Source organism: Miscanthus floridulus, chromosome 9 (genome assembly GCF_019320115.1).
Source record: "Miscanthus floridulus cultivar M001 chromosome 9, ASM1932011v1, whole genome shotgun sequence".
NCBI lineage: Eukaryota > Viridiplantae > Streptophyta > Magnoliopsida > Poales > Poaceae > Miscanthus > Miscanthus floridulus.
In genome coordinates this window covers 22,639,301-22,653,216 of record NC_089588.1, presented here as the reverse complement: position 1 = coordinate 22,653,216, position 13,916 = coordinate 22,639,301, and the positions used below count along the sequence as shown (strand labels likewise).

General features: G+C 42.3%; 1 protein-coding gene across 1 annotated transcript in view; it reads left to right on the top strand.

The window, feature by feature from the left end:
* The window catches only part of LOC136479457 (citrate-binding protein-like), a 1,050-nt gene extending 669 nt beyond the window's left edge, over positions 1-381 (top strand). The window contains exon 3 of the mRNA XM_066477325.1: positions 257-381. Coding sequence (XP_066333422.1) covers positions 257-381 — 125 coding nt within the window. The remainder of the gene's footprint in view (positions 1-256) is intronic.
* The last annotated feature ends 13,535 nt before the right edge of the window (positions 382-13,916 follow it).

Below are 13,916 nucleotides of genomic sequence, written 5' to 3'. Positions count from 1 at the left end.
CGCTGCCATCACGGGCACCTCGTCGGAGCGCGAGCTCGTCGTGGCCGGGACGCCTCCGTCCATCGTGTGCCACAACCGTGAGTATGCTAGCATCCCCATAGCCGGTAGGGCCTAGGCCGAACCTTAGATGACGCCGCCTTGGCCGGCTACGGCGTATCGCCGTCATCCCGCTCCGCCGTCGAGCCCATCGTCGTGGCCACGCCATTTCCGTCCACCATTCTTGGTGCTATCTTGTGCGTTAGGTTCGTCTTGTTAGAAGATGCTCGTCCGCGCTTTAGATTGCGTCACCGTGGCCACCACCGGCGTAGCGCCGCCGTCCAGCTCCGCCGAGCTGCCATGGCCGTCGCCGCCGTCCTTCGCGTCGATTATCCGCCCGCCTAGATAGCCCAACATGTGCGCCAGGTCGAGGGGTTCACCGTAGTGTAGGTGCCGTCGTCGGTGAAGCTCGCCGTCGACGAGCCGTGGCCACGCAATGTCAAGCAGCGCCGCCTACTCTGCTTTCGGTCACTGACTGGTGGGGCCGACTGACCAGTGGGTCAGTGACAGCAGTACAGAAGATAGTGCATTTGTTTCCTGTTTTATGTGCCACTTTGAAAATTTATAAGTTGAGCTGTGTAGATTCAAAAATTGTGAACTAAATTTTGTAGTGTTCCTTAGGAAGTGTAGTATTTAGGAAAAATATGATATTAGCATTTGTAGTAGAGTTTTTGGAGGATTTAAATTGAAACTTGAAATGTGTTTTTGAATGTATGTAAACTTGTTTATTTTATATCTACAGTTCATGTGCTCCAAAAATTATGAAATTTATGTGATGAGCTATTCTTGACATGTATGAGCTCTGGTAAACATTTTAGGGTCAGTGCAAGTATGGATCTATAGTTATAGATTTTTCTTTTATAATTAAGTGATCCTTGTATGAATTTTTATAAATTATTTATGAATCCAATATTAATGAAATTTGTTGGAGGTTGTCCTAGTAACATATAGATGCTAAGAAAAATATAAAATTTGTTGCTTGACACTTTTCATCAGGGTTTTCTAATTATGCTATTTTAAGCCTTTATGCCTTGTTATTTTTGCATAGGATGTTTTACTTGGTAAAATGGCATGAAACTTTTACAGTAGTCTTTTGGTTGCATTAGTAAATTACTATAAATTTTTGAGAATTTATGATGCACATTTGGTATATGTTTATTATTTAACCTAAGTATCTAAATAAAACAATAAAGGCATTTAAATAAATAGTTTGGGCTTTACCATTATGTTTTCTTGAGTGTATTTGGTATGCTTGAACTGTTGGTAGACTTTGTGTTGTCAAAATTGGAATGCTTACATGAAGTAAACGTATTGTTGCTTTATAATTCGAGTTGGGAGGGTTTTCGGACAGATTCTGTAGTTTGGTGTGTTGCATAGTGAAAATAATATTTGCTGCAAAAATGGTTAATAATAAAGTTGTAGATAACTTCTTCATATATCTTTTGTAAAAATTTCAGGACCATAGGCCAAAGGGTTTAGGAGTTATAGCTGTTTAAATTTAGTATTTCCGAATTGCTTGCTCTCTGGAATTTCTGGACAGCACTGGATTGATTGTCTGTTTTGGTTAAGATAAATTGTGAATTAGCTTTTAGTGATTAAATAAGAGTTGTAGATAATTTTATAAGATTTCCAGAAAGTCCAAGATCACCACATTTGGATAAGTAGAACTTCAGTTATGAGTAAAACAAGTAGCTGCTATTTTGTAGTGTAATAACTGAATTGTTGAAGTGTTTGATTTGGTAAGAGATATGCACATACTCAGTAAAATGTGATACACTTGTTATTACTTCAGCACCATGATGTTAAAAATACATACAAGAATGCATTCATCACGTATCATCATATTATATTTGTTGGCATGCATATATTCGCAATATCTTATGCCATATTCATGCATCTAGGATAGGAGGAAGAAATAACGTTGCTGGAGTTCGACGAAGTAGATGAAGGGGACCAGCAGGAGAATCCTCAAGCCGCAGCTCCCGAAGGCGAGGAGCAGAACCCAGAAGAGCTTCCAGAGTGCCCTGATCACCGCCCCACTTCCTTTCTGAAAGGCAAGCCCCGGAGCATTCTAAGTCTCCTAGTATTTTATAAAATACTACTCAAGTTCTTATGATTGATGCATTAGGTTATAAGAGTTGAATGGAACCACTTGATGCATATAAATTCCTTGTCCAGATATATATACACCGTTAACCCTATGTAGGTCCAGGATCGAATATATGCTTAGCCATGCTTAGACCGGTAGAAGTCGGGTGATTTCCTGTCACCTGCGAGATATAGGTGGATACCGAAGTACGATTGGCTATATTTGCTATCGTGGAACAGAACCATGGGGTAAAAGAAAATCAAGGCCGGGGGAGTCTATGCGTAGGTTGACTCATGTGATTCTGTCTGTGCCGATTAAGGACCATACCATTGTTGGCGCTTCTGACAAGATTGAACGCATGCCTATCACTTAGCTGACTGGATAACTCATTCTGACCGCGAAGACGAGTAGCTCAACTCAGGCCGGGTCCCGTTCTGTTGTGCGCTCCTTGCAGGGAGCCAGACTGAGCCCAAGGGCAGGCTAGGACTGAACGTCCTGGCATTTGGTGTCCCCAATTGTGCGGCACGGTACGAACCCGCAAAATGTGGACCTGAGTTGTACTAAAGGTGACCTAAGGCAACTAATGATCTGGTCTGCCTGGGTTTGTGTTAGGAATAAATTCCCAGCTGGTTGAAATCGATTCGAATCATCGTCTCTCCCGGATAGTGAGAAACTTGGCTAGTCCCAACATCGTAGTCACTGTGTTATGGAACATGATGGTTCGAATGAATATGGAATTACAAGACCTGCTATGGTTACTATTGTATGCTATTAAAATGATATACCACATGTTTGGCATAGGATAGTTGCTAATTTAGAGATGGATAGTCATAATTAACGTGATAACAGGATCATAATTATATAACTGAGTTAATCGCTTTTATGCAAAATGTTGTCAAGCTATCTCCACTTATACATCCTTGCATGATCCTTGGAGTCACTTTATTTCTGGTTTATGACGGGTAAGTCTAGCTGAGTATCTTCTTGTACTCAGGGTTTTATTTCCCATTGTTGCAGATGGCACTGTGTATCATGGTTATTGCAAGAGTTGCTTCTATCCCGCTGTGGATGAGGAGTAAGCCTTGGGCAGGTTTCTTAATTAATCCCTCTACATGCTTTTGTGGACTGTGATCGTATGTTGGCACTGTACTAAACTATGTTGGAAACTTTACTTTCAAACTTAATTTGCTTCCGCTTTTGTTATCAAACTTGGTTTGTAATAACTTTGTTTCATACTCTGATGATGAAAATGTATCGGTGAACTTTATGTAATATGTGACATGTATGTTGAATCATATACGATCTTGGTTGTTGTAAATCGTTTATCGAGACCCGTCGTGGTACTCAACGGACTACCAGGTTTATATGGGTTCAAGTATGACAGTATAATAGCTTGCGGGCTACCATTGTACTTGTACTCTTATAAATTGGTCAGTTCTGCGACAGCTGGCATCAGAGCAAGATTCAACGTTGATTGTCACATGTGTATTTAAAACAAAAGTTTTTGTTTTCCCAAAACCCTTCTCTAGCAACTAATAGCTATATAAATAGGTATTTCAAATCTAAAGTGTGCCAATAATCACTTTCCTTATGCCCAAATTAAGGACTATTAGGTGGCTATTTAAGTACTAACATGGGGGTTTTTACTTCGTCGTCCATACGGCGTGCTATTGTATGGATGCCATTCACTTGAATGGTAATATATGGATCGAATGCCTCTACACCAAGGTAAGTTGATGAGTGGCATGACCGCAAGATGTGAGCGTGCGGTCGAGGAGAGTTAGTTTTGGTACGGCTATGTATGCGTGCTTGCATGTGTATATGGTGCGTATTTAATTGTGGGTATAAACTATTATCGGGTAGTTTTGATACGGAAGTATATGTACGGGTGTGCATATATGGAAGTATTTAGATTTACATTCTGCATATTTAATTATGGGTTTGGGCTGAAATGAAACTTTTATGCAGGTACACTAACAATAAAATGTGTAGCTCGACTAGTTACGCTATATATGAGAGAACGTATGTATGCCACCGTGTCTACCGTTAGAAACAATTTTTCCTAAGTTTGTGAGGACGTACGGAACGAGCATGCATCATGATATTATCATTCAAATAATTACATTGTTCCTCCCCTTATAAATTTCTTACTCGGTTATGTAACTCTTATCCATTATGGCCTTGTCTCACAAAAGTGTACATGTTGATGGTACAGATGGCAGCACCAGTTGGATGTGAGAATTTCCTAATGGTTTCAGAACGCCTACCCTATTGTGGAGAGTTTTGCACTTTGCGGGGTACCATGAACCGCCCCTTTATCATTGGATTGAAGAGTACTTGGAGGGACAACCATGGTACGAGGTGCGGCTCACTATACTAGCCCGCACACAAGCGGCTTTCTTGGCAGGAGTGGAAGGTAGAATCGGAAGGGAAAACTTCTCGGGAGGCTGCCCAAGTTGTGGCCTTTGAGATTTTGAGGCAAATCTGCCAGCAGCATGGAGATGCACTTACTGGCAGTGCAGCGAGTATGTTTCCTTGGGTGGATCCGTCCACCACAATATGGGAACAACGTAACCAAAATGCATTGATCAGAGATCGAGATGAGCGGGCCAACAGCTCTAGTCCCGCCATGAGTGCAATGTTTGCGGTGATGAAGATGTTTTGCGCACGCCAAGACACCAGGGATTTCTGGCAGGAATCATACACCACTTGCATGGACAAACTCATGAGAGCTGAAGCCGCGTAGCATAAGCTCAAGAAGTGTGTGCGCAAGCAAAAAAAAGCCACAAGTAAAACCCAATGGGAATCTGACCAAACCTATGCAGCTTTGGGACTCTCCATGCCTAAATGGAGCAAGTGGATCAGCAGCAAGCAGCAGCCCAAGAAGCCAGAGCTAATGATCAAGCATTGCTTGCAGGGCTATGGGAGCAGTTGGAGACCGCCCGTGCTGAGGTGTCCACAGCTAGACGTCAGCGTGATGCGGTAGAAAACCGTGTCGCTACAATAAGGATAGAGCGAGATAGGCACCACGACATGAGTAACGCCCAGAACCGTGCCGAAAGGGGCTTACGTCAACAGCTTGCATAGGCTCAACTTCAAGTAATGAACCTTTAGCATGAAGTGCACTGTTTGAACAACCAGCTGAACCCAATCCTGGATGGGGAAGAAGATGGTCCAAATATGGAAGAAGATGATGATGAGGACGAGGAAGAGGAAGAGGTGGAGCCTGAGGAAGGAGATGATCCTATCTCTGACCTCGATAGTGATCATGATGAGGATTAGATCGCTTAGTACTTAGTAGAAGTGCTTAATGTATCATCGTTGGTTATGTAATGGACCGGTAGTTTGAATTTGGTGTTGGTGAATTGAACTATCATGTAATATTGTTATTTGCATGACTATCACACGTTTGGTTAAATGCTAATGCAAATTCTAATTGATTTATCTGAGATCATGATTTGAATATTAACGTGCTATGAGTCCGATAAGCGATCGAATTGGTGGTGTCATGTTGCGAGAATGAATTATTGTGCCTCTGTTGTTATTGTATAAATTTGAGATTATCTCCAGTAATTCTAGTTTGGCATGATTATAAATTCATCTGCAATCTTTTAACATCAACCAATAATCGCTTATTGTTGCAACTTCGCAGATGACTCGCACCCGTGTAGGAGCTAGTAGCAGCCAGGATGGCAACGGCGATGATTTGCCACCACCACCACCGCCGTCCGCTCAGGAATTCTTTGCTTAATTCTTGGGGAGCCAAAGGACAATGGAGGAAGCTCTACACCTCATCGTGCAAAACACCGCTCGTGGCCACCCACAGCAACAAGGGCCCGAGCCAAATTAGCACAGTACATTCAAGGAATTTTTGGATACAAAGCCTCCTATCTTCAAGGTGGCAGAGGAACCACTATAGGCTGACGAGTGGCTCAACACCATTGAGCAGAAGTTTTGTCTGCTAAGGGTCACCGAGCATCTGAAGGCTGAGTATGCTTCTCACCAGTTGCAAGGACCAGCAGGGATCTGGTGGACACATTTCTTGTCATCTCTACCTGCTAACGCGCGAGTAACATGGGAGCAGTTCAAGTTGGCTTTTCGGGGACATCAAATTCCCCCAGGCCTAATGTGCATGAAAGCGGCTGAATTTATGAGGCTCACTCAAGGGACAAAGACCCTCACAGAATATATGCACGCATTCAATAATCTGTCCAGGTATGCTCCAGGTTTTGTGGATACCGAGGAGAAGAAGATAGAGAGCTTCAAGCGGGGTCTGGGCACCAAACTGATGAAGACCATGGCCAATTCCAAGTGCACCACTTACAATGAGTTTATTAGTGATGCTTTGACCCAGGAAAACCACAATAACATGCATGCGGCCGCTAAGGGTCGCAAGAGGGCATTTGAGGTAGGTGCCTCCGGATCTTCACAGTCCAGAGCTCCTATCACAGCTAGGCCACAATTCCGTCCACCTGCACCCAAGTGTAGGCCTCCACCACCTAAAGCTCAGAACAGTAGGCCTCAGAAAGCGTTTCGTAAGGCATTCACTATTGCCTTACCAAAAGGAAATGGCAGTCAGGGAAGCTCCACCGGACCTAGGAGTAATCAACCCTGTTTTAACTGCAATCAAGTGGGCATTGGGCCAAGGAATGCCCCCACCCAAAGAAGAATGGCAACCAGAATCAGAACAATCAGAGGCAGGCGAACTCAAGGGCACATCCGGGATACGTGCACTATACCGCTGTTGAGGAAGTGCCCGCAGGAGAAGTTGTCACGGCTGGTATGTTTCTTGTTAACAAGCATCCCGCTGTTGTTTTATTTGATTCGGGAGCTTCTCATTCATTTATGAGTCAAGCATTTGCATCTAGACATGATCAGGAAATAATTGAAGTAAGCAAGGGGGGTTATAATATAAGTTCAGCAGGGGCTACTATTTCTACAAATAAGATAGTAAAAAATGTGCTCATCTCTATACAAGGGAGGGAGTATACAACGAACTTGATAATATTGCCCGGGTTAGCAATAAGTGTAATCTTAGGCATGAATTGAATGAAGGATCATGGTGTTCTCATTGACACTAGCACTCGTACTGTTATGTTGAGAGAACCCAAGGGAGGGAATGCTTTTCTAGTACCACTCTCCCAAAATTTTGAACTCCAACATTTAGCTTGTGCTATCCAAATCACTACCCTTTGTGATATCCCCATAGTTTGTGAGTTTTCGGATGTATTTCTAGTGGAATTACCAGGTTTACCACCTGACAGGGATGTGAAATTTAAGATTGAGTTAGTGCCGGGTACAGCACCTATCTCAAGAAGGCCGTATAGAATGCCACCAAATGAATTAGCAGAACTTAAGATTTAGTTACATGATCTATTGGACAAGGGTCTCATTCAACCTAGTTCATCTCCGTGGGGATGTCCAGCATTGTTTATGAAAAAGAAGAACAAGTCACTGAGAATGTGTGTAGATTACCGACCACTCAATGCTGTAACCATCAAAAACAAATACCCGTTGCCTCGCATTGACATCTTGTTCGATCAGTTGGCAAAGGCAAGGGTATTCTCCAAGATTGACTTGAGATCAGGCTAGAGGACATACCTAAAATTGCTTTCTCTACTAGGTACGGCTTATATGAGTATTTGGTTATGTCTTTCAGACTAACAAATGCTTCTGCCTACTTCATGTACCTGATGAATTCGGTATTCATGCCCGAGCTTGACAAGTTCATGGTCGTGTTTATCGATGATATATTGATTTATTCTGAAAATGAGTCAGATCATGAAGAGCATCTGAGGATTGTCCTATCCAGACTGAGGGAGCACAAGTTATATGCAAAGTTTAGCAAGTGTGAATTTTGGTTGAGCAAAGTACCTTTCTTAGGTCATATCTTATCAAGGGATGGAATCTCTGTAGACCCATCAAAAGTACAAGAGGTCATGGATTGGAAAGCCCTGACTTCGGTTCATGAAGTTCAGAGTTTTCTAGGGTTAGCAGGATATTATCGTCGTTTCATTCCAGATTTCTCAAAGATAGCTAAGCCCATGACCAGACTACTTCAGAAAGATGAGAAGTACAAATGGACACCAGAATGTGAAACAGCTTTTCACACCCTCAGAACTCTGTTAACTACAGCGCCTGTCTTAGCACAACCCGACATTGAGAAGCCTTTCGATGTATTTTGTGATACATCAGGTATAGGTTTGGGGTGTGTGCTTATGCAAGAAGGAAGAGTTATTGCATATGCTTCTCGGCAATTGAGAAAGCATGAAGTCAACTACCCTACACATGATTTAGAACTTGCGGCAGTTGTTCATGCATTAAAGATATGGAGACATTATTTGTTGGGCAATGTATGTCATATATATACTGACCACAAAAGTCTCAAGTATATCTTTACCCAACCAGAGCTGAATATGAGGCAGCAAAGATGGTTAGAATTGATTAAGGACTATAATTTGGAAGTGCATTACCATCCGGGGAAAGCCAATGTAGTAGCCGATGCACTCAGTCGAAAATCTCATTGTAATACTGTGGAAGCATTGTTAGAAGATGGCTTCAATTTGTTACATCCTGCTATACTACACAATATCACTATCAGTTGTTCACTTGAGAGCAAAATCATAGAGCTGCAGTAGACAAATATAGGTATAAGTCACATCAAGAGAAAAATGCAAGAGCAAGAAACCAAGCATTTCAGATTGGATGAAAGAGGTGTGCTATGGTTTGAGGATCGACTTGTGGTACCGAAAGACCGTGAGCTTAGAAATCAAATTTTTTATGAAGCTCATTCGTCCAAATTATCTATCCATCCGGGTAGTAGTAAGATGTACCAAGATTTGAAAACCCGTTTTTGGTGGACTAAGATGAAGAAAGAGATCGCAGCCTATGTCGCTAGGTGCGACAACTGCAGCAGAGTAAAAGCTGTTCATATGAAATCTGCCGGATTACTCCAGCCATTGCCTATTCCAGGTTGGAAATAGGAAGAAATCAATATGGACTTTATCACAGGCCTTCCAATGACACCACAAGGTCACAACTCGATATGGGTTATTGTAGATCGTCTCACCAAGTCAGCACATTTTATACCCGTGAACACAAGGTATATAGTTGGGACATACGTTGAGCTGTATGTTTCTCAGATCATGAGACTACATGGAGTACCCAGGACTATAATCTCAGATCGAGGACCACAGTTCATAGCTCGTTTCTAGGAGCACTTACACCATGCTTTGGGAACTAAGCTAATCAGAAGTTTGGCATACCATCCGCAAACTTCTGGACAGACAGAGCGAGTGAACCAAATCTTAGAAGATTTGCTAAGAGCTTGTGTTATATCTTCCAAGGGTTCGTGGGAAAAATGGTTACCTTTAGCTAAGTTCTCCTACAACAACAGTTATCAAGCAAGCATCAAGATGGCTCCGTTTGAAGCCTTGTATGGCAGAAAATGTAGGACTCCGTTGAATTGGATTGAGCCCGGTGAAAGGAGATACTTTGGTATTGACTTTGTCAATGAAGCTGAAGAGCAAGTGCGTGTTATCCAACAGCATATGAAGGCAGCTCAATCGAGACAAAAGAGTTATGCTGATAAAAGAAGAAGACCACTGACTTTTGAAGTGGATGACTATATATACTTGAAAGTATCACCCATGAAAGGGGTGAAGAGATTTGGAATGAAAAAGAAGCTTTCGCCTAGATATGTAGGACCATACAAGATTTTGGAACGGAAAGGAAATGTTGCTTACAAGCTACAACTCCCACCAGAGATGAGTGCAATATTTGATGTTTTTCATGTTTCTCAGTTGAAGAAATGTCTTCGTGTACCTGAAGAAGCTATTGCACCCACCAACATACAGCTTCAATCGGATTTGACCTATGAAGAAAAGTTAATCCGAGTGTTAGAAGAGATGGAAAGAGTAACATGGAGTAAGATCATTAAGTTCTATAAGGTGGTGTGGAACAATATCAGTGAACAAGATGCTACGTGGGAACGAGAGGATTATTTACGAGAGGTTTATCCCGCCTTTTTCCAAGAATGGTAGGTCTTACAAATCTCGGGACGAGATTTTTATAAGGGGGAGGGGCTGTAACACCCTAGGTGTTAGCCTTGCATAAATTGACTTGCATAGCATGAGCATGAGCATCAAGCATTCATAATTAAGCTTTTACAATTGAAACATTTGATTGAAACATATGCAATGTTGCTTGTTATTTCATGTTTCCATGTGTACATGCATATGATCATGAGTGTATACATGTAATTGGTTGATATGAGTCACAAAAACATACTAGCAACACTTAGGTTAGCAAATGGAACCTTGTTCATGAAGGTCACCTTTCATGATCAAGCACTTAAGTGATGTTAGATGTGTTGACCTGGATAGCCCTATGTGTGACCAATGCATGAAATGAGTGTGTGACCTTACAAATAGCTTAAACATGTTTAGAAGATCATTATGAACAACTTTGGTATTCATGGCTAGGGCTAAATGAGTCACTTAGTCATAGTTCATGTATGAGTCATCTTTTTAAGGAAGCATGTTTGACCAAGTTTGAATCATATGCTAGAGACTTTGCATGTAGGTGGTCACTAAAGCAAAGTTGTAGTATTTGATATGGGGAACAACTTTTATTTTTGGGTCATGAGATAATAAGGTGCATAGCTTAGGCTTTTCGAGCTCACAAAAATCACTAATGCACTGTTTGCTACACTTAGAATAAGTCTAGATTTTTAGACAGTCTGACGAGCTGACTTTGGGGATGATTTAACTCGGTTTTGGTTGTGAGTTAGCACACGATTCTTTAAGAGAAAATGTAGCTGGTACATAGGTCTACAAACTTCGTTTAGGTCATTTGCGCTATGGAACTACAAAATTGGGGTTTGAGCATCATAGAAATGGGCTGTCAGTCACAATCACGGGGCTCTGATGGCGGCCGAGCTCACGCCGCGGTGGCCAACAGAGCCTAGGCTACACGCGCCATCAGGCGGCAGTACGCCGGCGCTGCCCCCTCACGTTAGGCCGTCACGGGCATGTCGACGCCATGCACCCTACCTGCCTCCTTATCTGCCTTCGTCCGCGTCAGTAGCTTCATTCAAACGCACGAGAGCCAGCGCCGAGCCTCCGCCATTACTGCCGAGCCAATCGCCGTAGCGCAGCTCCTTCGCCGGCCAACCATCGTGCCATTGCTTGCAACCGTAGACGCGTCGTGCTTTGCCCTACATCCTTGACCCCTTTGTAGTCGCATTTGAGCCAAGGTAAGGGCCCGTTGGCCATCGCCGCCGCCACCGCCATCACGGGCACCTCGTCGGAGCGCGAGCTCATCGTGGCCGGGACGCCTCCGTCTGTCGTGTGCCACGACTGTGAGTATGCTAGCATCCCCATAGCTGGTATGGCCTAGGCCGAACCTTAGATGACGCCGCATTAGTCGGCTCCGGTGTATCACCATCATCCCGCTCTGCCATCGAGCCCGTCATCGTGGCCATGCCATTTCCGTCCACCATTCTTGGTGCTATCTTGTGCGTTAGGTTCGTCTTGATTAGAAGATGCTCGTCCATGCTTTAGATTGTGTTGTCGTGGCCACCGCCGGTGTAACGCCACCATCCAGCTCCGCCGAGCCGCCATGGCCGTCGCCGCCGTCCTTCGCGTCGATTATTCGCTCGCCTAGATAGCCCAACATGTGCGCCAGGTCGAGGGGTTCACCGTAGTGTAGGTGCCGTCGCCGGTGAACCATGCCGTCGACGAGCCGTGGTCACGCAATATCGAGCAGCGCCGCTTGCTCTCCTTTCGGTCACTGACTGGTGGGGCCGACTGACCAGTGGGTCCCCGTTGTCAGTGACAGCAGTACAGAAGATAGTGCATTTGTTTCCTGTGTTATGGGCCACTTTGAAAATTTATAAGTTGGGCTGTGTAGATTCAAAAATTGTGAACTAAATTTTGTAGTGTTCCTTAGGAAGTGTAGTATTTAGGAAAAATATGATATTAGCATTTGTAGTAGAGTCTTTGGATGATTTAAATTGAAACTTGAAATGTGTTTTTGATTGTATGTAAATTTGTTTATTTTATATCTAGAGTTCCTATGCTCCAAAAATTATGAAATTTATGTGGTGAGCTATTCTTGACATGTATGAGCTCTGGTAAAAATTTTAGGGTCAGTGCATGTAAGGATCTGTAGTTATAGATTTTTCTTTTATAATTAAGTGATCTTTGTATGAATTTTTTTAAATTATTTATGAATCCAATATTAATGAAATTTGTTGGAGGTTGTCCTAGTAACGTAAAGATGCTAGGAAAAATATAAAAACTGTTGCTTGACACTTTTCACTAGGGTTTTCTAATTATGCTATTTTAAGCCTTTATGCCTTGTTATTTTTCATAGGATGTTTTACTTGGTAAAATGGCATGAAACTTTTACAGTAGTCTTTTGGTAGCATTAGTAAAGCACTGTAAATTTTTGAGAATTTATGATGCACATGTGGTATATGTTTATTATTTAACATAAGTATCTAAATAAAATAATAAATGCATTTAAATAAATAGTTTGGGCTTTACCATTATGTTTTCTTGAGTGTATTTGGTATGCTTGAACTGTTGGTAGACATTGTGTTGTCAAAATTTGAATACTTACATGAAGTAAACGTATTGTTGCTTTATAATTCGAGTTGGGAGGGTTTTCGGACAGATTCTGTAGTTTGGTGTGTTGCATAGTGAAAATAATGTTTTCTGTAAAAATGGTTAATAACAAAGTTGTAGATAACTTCTTCATATATCTTGTGTAAAAATTTCAGGACCATAGACCAAAGGGTTTAGGAGTTATATCTGTTTAAAATTAGTATTTCCGAATTGCTTGCTCTCTGGAATTTCTGGACAGCACTGGATTGATTGTCTGTTTTGGTTAAGATAAATTGTGAATTAGCTTTTGGTGATTAAATAAGAGTTGTAGATAATTTTATAAGATTTCCAGAAAGTCCAAGATCACCATATTTGGATAAGGAGAACTTCAGTTATGAGTAAAACAAGTAGCTGTTGTTTTGTAGTGTAGTAACTGAATTGTTGAAGTGTTTGATTTGGTAATTAAGAAGAGATATGCACATACTCAGTAAAATGTGATACACTTATTATTACTTCAGCACCATAATGTTAAGAATACATACAAGAATGCATTCATCATGTATCATCATATTATACTTGTCGGTATGCATACATTCATAATATCTTATGCCATATTCATGCATCTAGGATCGGAGGAAGAAATAACGTTGCTGGAGTTCGACGAAGTAGAGAAAGGGGACCAGCAGGAGAATCCTCAAGCCGCAGCTCCCGAAGGCGAGGAGCAGAACCCAGAAGAGCTTCCGGAGTGCCCTGATCACCGCCCCACTTCCTTTCTGAAAGGCAAGCCCCAGAGCATTCTAAGTCTCCCAGTATTTTACAAAATACTACTCAAGTTCTTATGATTGATGCATTAGGTTATAAGAGTTGAATGGAACCACTTGATGCATATAAATTCCTTATCCAGATATATACACCGTTAACCCTGTGTAGGTCCAGGATCGAATATATGCTTAGCCATGCTTAGACCGGTAGAAGTCGGGTGATTTCCTGTCACCTGCGAGATATAGGTGGATACCGGAGCACGGTTGGCTATATTTGCTATCGTGGAACAGAACCATGGGGTAAAAGAAAATCAAGGCCGGGCGAAGTCTATGCGTAGGTTGACTCATATGATTCTGTCTGTGCCGATTAAGGACCGTATCGTTGTTGGCGCTTCTGACAAGATTGAACGCATGCCTATC